The sequence below is a fragment of the Phalaenopsis equestris genome, unplaced genomic scaffold (genome assembly GCF_001263595.1).
Source record: "Phalaenopsis equestris unplaced genomic scaffold, ASM126359v1 Scaffold000270, whole genome shotgun sequence".
Taxonomy (NCBI): domain Eukaryota; kingdom Viridiplantae; phylum Streptophyta; class Magnoliopsida; order Asparagales; family Orchidaceae; genus Phalaenopsis; species Phalaenopsis equestris.
The window spans coordinates 415,206-428,288 of record NW_018164712.1 but is presented as its reverse complement, the minus strand read 5'-3'; the positions used below and the strand labels follow the sequence as shown (position 1 = coordinate 428,288).

At 33.7% G+C, this 13,083-nt stretch overlaps 1 protein-coding gene across 3 annotated transcripts in view; it reads right to left on the bottom strand.

Annotated features, from left to right (window-relative positions):
- Nucleotides 1-10,145: 10,145 nt before the first annotated feature.
- The window catches only part of LOC110024710 (peroxisome biogenesis protein 3-1-like), a 35,223-nt gene continuing 32,285 nt past the window's right edge, over nt 10,146-13,083 (bottom strand). For all 3 annotated transcript variants that reach the window (XM_020724828.1, XM_020724830.1, XM_020724829.1), the window contains one exon: nt 10,146-10,682. In XM_020724828.1, the coding sequence (XP_020580487.1) occupies nt 10,421-10,682 (262 nt within the window). In that variant the 3' untranslated portion in view covers nt 10,146-10,420. The remainder of the gene's footprint in view (nt 10,683-13,083) is intronic.

The following is a 13,083-nucleotide window of genomic DNA, read 5'->3' as shown; positions in this document are numbered from 1 at the left end:
TCTAATCTCCCCAAAAACAAATTTTCTCTCTTTTTTTCCTCTTGGTCATGTGGAAATGTTTCTATATATAGAGCTCTGAAAAAAAACCAAGAGTCACTTAAGCCACATTTTTTAAATTCATCCAAATTCAATGTATCTTGACATAACCATCTTTGACGCCTAGGCACCAGCCTTCCAGACTCCCTAACGTTAGGTTTTATTTTTGTCTCTTAGCTTCATAAGACCCACTTTTGTTCTTTTTTCTTTTAAACGCTATTTCTTGTACCTAAAATAAAAAACACACAAGATATCTTTCATTAAAGCACAACATCCTTAAAAATGAGCATGAAATACACACATAAAAATATGTAATTTTAAGGTGAGTCAACCGACGCCTAGTCATCACCACCACTATCATCAAGCAACTGCCAACATCGTCAGGCTGCCAGACTCAAAAGACTACGATCGTCTCAAACTATCGTCTTTGAACCAACATTGACATAAGACCACTATCACCTGGTTGACACCAATTCATTGTTACCAAGCAAGATCGTTAAAGCTAGTTCACCGCTATCATGCCAAAATATTCAACCGGACCACCACCGCTGCTGTTAAGCAGTCATGACCACCATGTCAAACCACCATCATCGAGTTGCCACCACTAGGACTGTCAATTTGGCTCGTTGTTCGTGAACAACTCGTTTTCGGCTCATTAAGCAGCTCGTGTTCGGCTCTTTCGTTAAGCCTAACGAGTCGAACACGAACAAATTTTTAAGCTCGAAATGTAAACGAGTCGAACACAAACAATAGTTTGTTCGCTCGCGTTTGGCTCAAATTGGCACGAAAATAAATAAATAAATAAATGACAAATTATTTATAATAATATACTAATATTACTTATATAAATATTATATATTTATATAATAATATAATATAAAATGTATAATTACAATATATCTAAAAAACCCTAACCGGCCTCCCCAATCCCCATTCGCCTCTCGAAACTTCTCAGGTTCAGCTCGTCTTCTCTGATCTCTGAAAACCCTTTCGGTCGTGACGGCTTAGGTTTTGTTGTCTGTGTTCTTCTGCTAACATCTACTTCTATTCTCCTCGGATAGTCGGTGTTAGCTCAGTTGCTCGGTATTCTTGTTTGGTTTCTCAATAATCTTTCTTTGTTGCTCGATAGTCTTGCTTGGTTCATTGGTTACTTGTTTGGCTACCTAAGTGTTATCTCAGAGTATCTTTTCTCTAATATTTCATATTCATCTTTTGGTTCACCTCTTATCTTAAATTTTTTTAAACTTCTTTTAGATTTATCTAGATTTTTTGAGTGAAAACTAGCTTTGTAGGGTTTTGACAGTAAAATCTTGCATGTTGCATTTATATCTATATTTTTTTATGGATTAGATTTGATAAAAGAGTTTTGTTATGAAATTTAGTTCGGCTATTGTGCATTTGTGTGTCGATTCGTACAGGTTTAGGTGTATGTCCTGTGGTTTAGCTATTGCCTTTAAGTCTTTAAATCATAATTTTTTCTTTTCTTATGGATGACTTTGTGAAGACTGAAGAACACAACGCTTCTTTCATTTAGTATTTCAAAACAATAACATTTCTTTTTCTAAACTATTTTTGAACTTTAGTTTCACTTTGGTGGTTTAGGGCATGCATCTTTATGAAGTGCATGTAAATGGATGTATTATTCTCATTTTGCCAAATTGTAATGCTTGGGTTTATGCATGCTAAAAAAGTAAGATACTGCTCAAAGGGCTCCAATTAAAGCTTTAAGTTGGCTTAACTTGTTTATGAACAAAAAAGAGTGCAAGCACATCAAGCTGTGTCTGAGAATTAGTCCTCAACTCATCTCTTCTTTACTTTCTCCTACTCAGATGTAGTTCTTAAAGGATGGCTACCTTGGACATCTCTTTATTTTCATGCTAGATATGATTCATATCAATATTAAAATGTCATGTACATGACTGATGAGGATCATCAAATGCTATGTAGTATAAATTATGTGGAGAAGAATTTTTTCTTATCTAAAATGCTTTATAAGACTGTTTCATCAATTATCTCTCTCTCTCTCTCTCTCACCCTCCCTCCCTCCCTTCCCTCCCTCTCCTCTCTCCCTCCCTCTCCTCTCTTTCTTATCTAAAATGTTATATAAGAACTATTGAATAGTTTCTTTATTGTAGTATAATAGTATGCTGCAAAGACTAATAACCAAATAGTCAATCTCATAACAGTTGTATCTGTTAGCATCTCCATTGAGCCTATATATATACCAATATGATCATTTTTGAATGTTCAGTCAAGCTATATAGGTATAAAACTCCTCCAAATATCATTGAATGATAAATTGAGTGTTGGTACGTACATGATGTTATATAAGAACTATTTGCATGTTATATTTGATATGGTAATGTTGTGAAGTAAATATATGGTTATGGTTACATGTATGTATGCATGTATTAAGTAATATTAATTTCATAGTTTTAATTTCAGTTAGTGTGCAAGTGCAAAGATGTTCGAATTAAATCTTTCACAATCGGAATCATCCAACAATCAGTTGCTATCGAAGCTCAGAATATCAACAAAATTACCAATCTTAATTTACCAAGTACAGAGCCAAAAGTAGTACCTCAAGTTGTCATTGATAATAACAGTGAAGAAGTCTTCAATAAGAAGGGTAGAAAGAGGAAGTCAACAGTGTGGGAGTATTTTTTGGAGGCAATATTTTCGATTAAAGGGTCCAAACTACTTTTTGGCAGTGAATTTATTGTCGAACAAAATTTCAAAAATCTAAAACAGGAACTATTTTTCAACTTCTACGTCATGCGAGGGAAATGTGGACAAATCAAAGCTAAAAATAAGGAAGCCATTGGTCTTATTGAAAAAAAGACAAAAAATGTTGAATTTTATGCAAACTAATTTTGATGCAGATGTTGAGATTCCAGTTTTTCATGATCCAAAAAGCTATGATCATCATAATTATAGAGATAATCTCCAAGATGATTATAGTGCATGAGTATCCTTTTAATAATGTTGAACATATATGGTTTAACATTTTATTGAAGTCTTTGAACCCAAATTATGAGAAAGTTTCAAGGAACACAATAAAAGCTGGTTGCATGAAGATTTATGAGTTTGAAAAAGAGAAGCTCAAAAAGCAATTTAGGGATATTCACAGGTTTTCATTAACCTCTGATTGTTGAACTTCCAATCAAACAATCAGATATATGTGTTTAACTGCTCATTACATTTATCAGTCTTGGAAGATGCATAAACAAATTATTAATTTCATTGAATTGGATCCACCTCATACTGACACATTCATTTGTGATGCCATTTGTGATTGCTTATTAGATTGGAAGATATAGGTCAAAGTTTCTGCTATCACTTTAGATAACGCTAATAATAATGATGTTGTTGCTAGCTTGCTCCAATTAAATTTTATGACAAGAGGGAAATTGCATTTTAAGGGATATTTCTTTTATGTTCGCTGCTTTAATCATATATTAAATATTATGATGCAAGTTGGTTTGAGAGAGATTAATGACATCATTTATAATATCAGAGAGTATCATATGTCTGAAGAAGTCACCGATAAGGTTGCATAGGTTTGTTGAGATATCCAGACAATTAGGGATATCAACATCAAAGGGAGAATTTTATTTTTCAGAAGATGTTCGCTTACTATGCAAATCGAGATAACAATTTTAATTGGTTACCTTCAGATTTAGATTGTGAGAAATATGACAAAATCAGAAAATTTCTTGTTATTTTTAATAATGTGACAAAAATAATTTCAGGTTCTTTTTACACAACCTCAATTATGTTTTTTTCTGTGATTTTATGCATATAAGAATTTTATTGTTTTTATTAACGTGACAAAAAATTATTTCAGGTTCTTCTTACCCGACCGCAAATATTTTTTTTCTTGTTGTTTTCCATATAAATAAATTATTGTTGGATGAGTCGACTTCATCGAATGACTATATTAGGAACATGACTTTTGCTATGAGAGGTAAATTTGATAAAGGTAAATTTGATAAATATTGAAATTTGATAAATATTGGGGTGAGTGCAATCTTCTAATGTCTGTAGCAGCTGTTTTGGATCCTCGTTTGAAAATGAAGTTCATAAATTTTAGTTTTGCCAAGATGTATACATCTGTTGAATTATACTCCAAAATTAAACAAGTTGAAGATGTTCTGTTGGAAATTTACAATATGTATGTCATCGATATTGTTAGTTCCAGTTCTGCAAGTGGCAATGTTTCTTCAGAGTTGTCAAGTGATTTAGTTAATTCACAAAGTTTTGATTGCATATTTGCGTTTGCTGATTTTGTTGTTTCATCTGGTTATATTCAACCGTCAAAATCAAATTTACAAGTCTATCTCAAGGAGGGTCTTTTTTTGGCCAATAATGAACATTTTGATATTCTTGAGTGGTGTAAGTTGAACACTCTTAAGTATCCTTGCTTATCAAAAATGAGTAGGGATATATTATCGATTCCAATAACAACAATTGTTTCAGAATCTATATTTAGTACTGGTGAAAGAGTTCTAAATGATTACAGAAGGTCACTCTGGACAAAGATAGTGAATGCATTAATATGCTCGTCTAGTTGGATTAGATCTTCCACGAGTCATTTGAAAACACCTATGGTAGCTTCATAAACTGATATTTATATATCTTTCCTACCGGCAAAAGTTAATGGAAGAGGAACAACTTGAAGTGGCTTTACCCGAGTAAATTGAGGGGAGGAAGGAAATGATACAAATTAAGCTTTCATCTTGTCAATTGTGATATTTTCACACTGTGAAAGTGTATAAGTATTGTTTGGATTATATTCGAATGCATCCAACTGTTACATTTTATGGCTTATTCATCCTAAACTCTGATTATATCTGAATGTATCCAATTGTTACATATTATTGACTACTGCCCCATATTGTTACATCTTATGCCTGTGCTTTGAGAGGGTTTTGATGTGGTCTGAATGTATCCAATTGTTACATTTTATGCCCCATATTATGCCTATGCTTTGAGAGAGTTTTGATGTGGTTTAGATGTATCCAATTTTTACATTTTATGCTCCATATTATGCCCATGCTTTGGGGCATTATGTTTTTCAAGCTCTTTTACATTATCTGCAGTCCAACCTATTGGACTTCAGATTTTGGTTTTCATTTCTGTTTTTCTACTTTATGAAGCTCTTCTCTCATTGTGGTGTACTCTATTGAGGGGTTTAAAGTGGTTCTTTTCGGTGCCCCATTTGCTTTATATTGTGGTTTAAGCTTGTTTTTCCGTATTTGGAATGATGCCTTAGATGATTATTCTTACTTTTAATTTTGGAAGACAACACAAGTTTGCAATCATTTTAGGATAAGAAAATGAAATGATGCCTTAAATGATTATTCTTACTCTTAATTTTGGAAGACAACACAAGTTTGCAACCATTTTAAGATAAGAATATAAAATGATGCCTAAGCGTTAAGATGATTATTTTTACTCTTAATTTTGGAAAGCAAAACAACTTTGCAACACAATTTTGCAACCTCAGTTATTTGTTGGCCCTCATTTAAAGAGGAAATCTTTAGCTGAAATTCTAATGTTCCAGGTATATGAATCAATTTCATTTTATCAATTGCAAAATGTCTTAACTATTTTTCATTTTATCCTAAAGTTCCAGGAAGCCTCTCAGCTTGTCTACCTTTGGAAAACAAGCTGAGAGACAAGCTATTTCATATAATTCTTTTATGTCATCTTTAAACATGGTTTCTGAGCAAGTTCTTTTGGGAGCTACTTGTGCACTAGGTCAGCATCTGTCCCATTTGGGGTAAGCTCTTCTTTCTTCTTAGGGATTTATTATTGTCACATTGTATTTCAGAAATTAGAGTTTTATTTTCCTTGTAATCAAACCATCGTATAAAATTCTTTTGCATTTTTGTGCTTTGATCCTTTTTCTTCCCTTTTGGTCGCCGTGTTTGAATCTGGATTTATGTCTTCATGTTCATGCTCTGACAGCATAATTTTTAATTCAGGAAGTTTAGCGAGGCAGAGGAGCTGCTGACAAAGGCACTTACCATGGGTGAAAGTCATTTTGGTATTTGCTTTAGAGCTTTTTTTGAGAAATTCACATTCATACTATACAATTTCTATCTATTTACATATCTAACACCTAAAGTTTGATATTTACACTTGCAACATAAATCTATGTATAAAAATATGTATTTCATTTTTTAAAAGATAGTGATTATGATATTTTTGATGCGATGGTAAAGATTCGAGTGATATGCATGTAAATATCAATGTTTAGGTGTTAGACATGTAACTACATAAGAATTGTGCGGTATGCATGTAAATGCCCCTTGTATTTTTTCTTCATAAGCTTGTTTTGCTTTGAGGATATAAGCTAGCCGATATCATCTGCATGCTCAGATGAAATTTTTAATATGGTCCGCAGGTAAGGTTGGGGTTATTTTGACTTGTGTAGCTCTGATGCACAAGCAAAAAGCCAGATTTAAGGCTTCAAGCGCTATATTGATAGAGGAGGTTGGGTTGAATCTCTATATTTTATTCAGTATTTTTAAACATCCTTGATATTATGCTTTTGCTTTGCTTGGTTTGCTACATGAAATAACATAATCAATCTTTTCATGATTTTGCTTATGAAAGTATAGAGAAAATACACATAAATGGTGATTTTTTCAATAAGTTTTTCATAGGAATCAAACTGTTAACTTTATTTTTATTAATCTAACGCACTGGTGGAGATTTTTATATTACTTCAGAAGTCTGAATGATGAATTTTTATTCCTCATAATTTGTTTTCTTAAAAAATGTCAAATGGCAGGGGCTGTATTGAAGAGCTTTAGATAGGCTAAAAGCTCCAGCTTTAGATAGCCAAGGTAATACAAACACACATATATTTATGCTGTATTTCTTAAGGCTGAAAATAATGTTATTATTGGTGGCCCTGCAGAGTCTGTTTGTCAAGTTATTACATTCTAAACAGGGAAATAGCGAGCTTGGCCAATGCTATTATGGCCTTTTGGAGTATGCCAAGAAGTTCAGAGAAGAAAAAAATAATGCTTGGCCTGAAGCGCAAAACCACATCTCTGTTATCGGTCATGGTCCCATAGAGTCAAAGCCATGATTGGAAACAAAGAGCTCATATTGGGGAACAAGAGTTTGATGCTTGATTCTTGTAATTTGTAAAAATGACGAATAAGTGCATAATTTATTTTTAGGGTTCTTATTTTTTTAATTTGTAAATAATATTAATTTTTTTAGTGGAAATTTTATCTTCAATTTGCTCTTTGTCATAAATTGTCTTCAATTTGTAAAATAATATCAATTTTTAGGGTTTTTATTTTGTCTTAAATTTTACCTTCAATTTGCAGAAAATTTTGTCTTCAATTTAACTTTTTTTTAGTTAATAAATATCTTGGGTTTTATCTCAAATTTGCTCTTGAAAAAAATTTACAAAAAATTTTAATTTTATATTAAAAAATTAAATATTATTTTAAAAATTTTATATTCTAACGAGCCAATTTCGAGTCGAACATGAACATGAAAATATTATTCGAGCCGAACATGAACATGAAAATATTATTCGAGCCGAACATGAACATGAAAATATTATTCGAGCCGAACATGAACATGAAAATATTATTCGAGCCGAACATGAACATGAAAATATTATTCGAGCCGAACACGAACAAACTGTTCACGAGTCATTTCGAACATGAGCCGATTTTGAACATGAGCCAATATCGAATGAGCTGAACACGAGCCGACCCTGAGCTCATTCAGGCTCGGCTCGTTTACAGCCCTAGCCACCACCATAAGACTGTTATCACAAGACCGATATTGAACCATCATTATAATCATTAAACTACTATCGCAATGTCGCCATCGCCAACATCAAGCCACCATCACTGTTAGATCATCATCTCCTAACTGTTACTATGTTGGATCATCGATACCTGGTAGTCGCCGTTATTATGGTACATTGATGCCATTATTAGATCATCTTTTGACCATCACTATGTAGGATAACCGTCGCACGATCGTCTTCACTATTATGGCAGATCATCATTTCATTGTGAACTCTGTCGCCGCTACCATGCCAAACCACTGTTGCCTAATCAACACCACCTTGCTTGAAAACACCAATGTAATCACTAAATCACTGTTGCTATCATGATACACCATTGGTTTATAACCATCATCATACAACCAATTGCTCTATAGCCTTCATTGTTGTTGGTTGTTGCCACCATCCAATTAGTGTCACCCGACAAACAGTGTCTAACCTACACAACAATCATCAGATTGTTGTCGTCTAGCAAAAAGCACCAATGATGCCACTGTCGTCATTGTCGAATCACCATCTCACATCCCTTGTTGTCGCAAGATAGTCTCTTGGCCAATGTCGTTAGGCCACAATCATTGTCACTGGACCACTATTGCCTCACTGATGCTACAGTTGTCACTAATATCTTTGTCGGGTGGCTATCTCCCAGCGCCTACTATCATGAGATGACCTTCTCCTATTAGTCACCAGAACATGATTACATGGCTAATGTCATGTGGCTGACATCGTTGCCATCACGATTATTACGTGGCCACTAACATAGTTTTCGTCAGATCACTGTTGCCAGTTGACATCATGGACACTATTAGTTATCTGTTGTCAAATCATCATCATATCATCGCCACATGGCTATCCCTACTAATGTGGTTGAACAACTATTGCCTAACGACCATCACCATAGGTGACAATGAATCTAGATCGCCCACACAACCCTTATTGTTGGTCTTCCATCATTGCAGTCGGTTAGCTATCATTTCCCCAATATTCTCTCTCATTCTTGTAATATTATTTTATGTTGTTCAAAGCCTGGCAAATTCTTATAATATACATCTAAATAGTAGAACCATTTCAACCATGCTAGGCCTCATAATTTTTTTTCCATATTCGATTTTCAACATAAATATCTCTGGTATCCTCTCTATCAGCTTTAATTTTATTTGTTCGTACGTAGCATTTTTGTACAAAACTAAGACATTGATATATCTATATCATGGAGAGCTCGCAAATTCACATAACATACTTTTAAATGGTGAAATCATTTCAAACAGGCTAGGTCCCATGATTTTATTCAATTTTGGTTTTCCACATAAGAATCTCTGGTATCTCCTCTATCAACTTTAATTTTATCTGATGTGTGTTAGATTTTTGTACTATGCTGAGACATTAATACATCTTTATCGTCGTCAAGCACAACAATGATATTTTTTTAAATGATATTTTCTTTTTAATTTTCGACCATTCCAAAATTTTACCATTCTATCATAATTCATTTATACATCAAGTCTAAAAGAATTGAACATAACAAAACCCAAGCATTTTCACTTGAGATTAATTTGAACATATATTTCATTCCTAGCAAATTACTCTCATTTGATTATATATATTCTTGGAAAATATGCTTTACAAAATAATAATTTTGTTTCCTCTTATATTCTGCAATATATCCAACCAAATACCAAAATATATAAAAAAAGGAGAATTTACACACACACACTCCAATTTCTATGTATTTACATAGTTAACACTTAAACTCCTTATATTTTTACTATAAAATAAATGCAATATTTTATATTATCTAATTTGATTTGGAAAAAAAAAAGAATTTAATGTAAAATAAATACATTGATGTCAGGGGTGATGACGAGTAACCGGCAAAGGCTGCTGGCAATCGAAGGTGATGACAGATGCCAACTGGCTGCAGGTGGCAGCAATGACAGTGGCTTGAGGTGACGACATGCTGCAACTGGTGGCCATAATGTACTGGCCAATGGCTAGGCAACGATAGCAACAACAACAATAACTCAGCAAATAATACAATATTTAAATATGAAAAATTAGAAAGTTCTCCCCAAACAGCTACCAAATAGACAAAAAAAAACATTTTTTCTCTTAAAAAAATAAATAAAATAAAAAAAAAAGCTTAGTCCATGTGGAGCTCAATCATTCCATTAAATCTTTCCCCACATCATAAAATAGCTTGCTTCATTACTGATCATCAAATATTTTCTGAAATGGTTATCAAGCAAAACAACTGCACGAATATATGATTTCATTCTGAGAATTTACAAATATCAAAGTCAATATAAAATGATACATAGAATCATCTGAAGATAATACACTACGTCTCTCCCCCAGCTCAAGAAAATGGTACAATTAAAAACTGTAGCACCATACAAAAATAAGATACAGACATTTTTAAACAATCATCATTCTCCTGAATTTTCAGGACAGCTGAGAATAAACTAAAAAAACTCTAATAAACCAGTCCTCCAAACATCCATCAGAAGACTAATTTACATAAAATTAATATCAGAATTCAGCACTATTGAACAATTTTTAAGAGATTGGGGGCATATTTGAATACAAAAGTGTGTAAAAAAGTTCAACTTCTGGTAAACTCTGAATGATCTGAATGAACTTGTTGCCGCTCGGTCCTTCTAGCAGTTGTGGGGCTATTTGCGCCACTCGGGGGAGGAGAGTCGCTAATGGGATAGTTCCGGAAGGCGAACCGCCGAGTTTAAGCTGAACTTCGATCTCCTCTACCAACACATTAACCAACTGGTTCAGTGATAGCTCAGTTAGGCTTCTGAACTCAGGGCTGCCAAAAAATAGAGGTTAGAAGAGGAAAAATGCTCTAGGTTGAAATGCATTTGTTTTGCACTTCTACCCCCCACCTTTGCATTGTGCCGGTCTCAGGAGTAACATCTTATAAATTTATTTCTACAAATCAAAATGAAATTGATTTTGATTTTAATTCTTGCTTTCTTGATTTGCAAATACATGAAATTAATATTAAAGTTATGGAGAGGGTGAAATTACATCAATTTGACCAAAAATTTATTGGTGCTGTAATTCAGGGGATAATTCATCACAACTGATCATGCCAAAGAAATTGTTCGTAAATAAAGCACATCAAATTAATGTGGTTTTTTTGCTTACATTTTTTATTTATTATGTCATCCTCTAGGATGTTACTACGATACATTAAGCTGTATGTACCATTTCAACTTTTTCATAGCTCGCTTCATACATTTGCATGAAATGCCTGATCTGCAAAAATCTATTCATAAGACAACACTTTTTTATTATGACAACTATGGAATCACTGATGACAATTATAAGCAGCGCGAAATTCAAACAACATAATAATGTAATAATATGCTTAAATCCTTCAGGATTCACATAAAAATGTTTCAAAAATTAAAAATTAAAAGGATAAGGTCATATAAAACCATGCAACACGACACGACTATTACAGTGGCGCCCATGAGAATAATTATTCTCGCATTTTTTCATGTTGGATTGTTCTATTCATGCAATTTGTTTGAATTACTCAACGAATAACTTGACATAGTAGATGCGTCAATCATGAGTTCTTATGTGTTCTCTTCAATAATAAGCCTCACTATTTTGCTTTGCCGCCTTTTCTCTCACATTATACAGGTCTCTGGTATAATACTGTTACCTAATTTAAAGGATAATGAGATTGGCACTATAGCTGAACTAGGAAATTTATTCGCTTAGTAGCAGAATCAGGTTTTGAAGCATTTGACCACATCTTGGGAGATTCTGAGAAACCACTACATTTGGATCTTTTGGGATTATTTATAGAATAAAAATTTCTATTTTCCTTGTAAACCTATGAGTGCTGCTCGGATGTAAACTTTTTTAGACTAGTGCACGTCTTGACGACAATTCTGGGAGATGGTTTTTTATGTACAAGAGTGAAACCAATATCTTCAAAGTAATTTACATATTTGTTTTTTCATCTAAATATTTTTGTTATTCAATTTGTTTGTGTTATTAACTCGGTTGGATTTTTTAACCGGATTTCATGAAATGCGCGTTTGTTTTGCACTTTCGCCGATTGCAGTTGAAAATCATGACACACGGCGGCTTGCAATTTACCTATGGCGCCACCGTGGAGAGTCTCCGGCGTTCAGAAATTCCACCCGTGATTTATTAATTTGTCCCTGCGTTATTTTCTTTTCTTTTCTTTGGGAAAGTCCTGCGCTGATTTTCGATAAAAACATTTTTTTCGCATCTTGGACAGAGCAAGCAGCATGCATTAAAAGCCACTATAAATATATCATTATAACTGTCGGTCAACTTTTTGATTAATAGATTTAGATTTTGAAAATATGAAAATATGAAAATAATTTTTGAAATTTAATTTACATATAAGAGATATATATAGTTTGAGTTTTAAAAGTAGTATGTTTTAGTTTTTTTTAAAAAAAATGAGACCAAGTGGATCCCATTAGTCTGATAGTTTGCATAATCGTGCCTGATACCGCGAATACTACACCTTCCCGAGAGATAAGTGTAGACATCAGCGATAGACCCAATCCTGCAAACTAAGAGATTTGTGACATCCGTTTGGTCTGCGAACCTTTTATATATGACCGACAAATTCCCCTATTTAATACAAAGATTAAATAGGGTTTATTTTACCTGGGTTCCAAGTTCCCTATAGAGGCAAGCCCCTATAGTTAATTACATCCCAAATGACGGGAGTCACTTGAGAAAACTCTCGATAATGATCAATGGTTCTAGTCTTCAAGAATTCAAGGTTCAGGTTTTCAAGGTAGGACGTAGAAGGGCAAATGGGAGTGGCTCAAATGTGAACAGTTATTTCAGGAGTCCAAAGGAAAGAAAAGGTAGGGGATGTCACAGATCCTGAGGAGAACCCTCAGTGACTTCCCAAACTATCCTAATGTGTGGCTGCATTTTTAGAGATGATGTTATTTAAATGTTCAATCCTGCCAATTTCATTATTTGGGACTTACATTTGCATAATATCCGATTATGCAAATCACCCACAGAGAAAGGAGGGTTTACGTCGTACCACACAACAACCTCGGAACCTAAAGCGAGTTAGGACTTATGCTGCACAACCTGGTTGTGCAGGGGCCTAAAAGAGGGTGAGGATTTACGTCGCACTAGGCGAGCTACCTCGAAGTCCTATAGGTTGTTATTATGCTAAGGAAGAGACGATG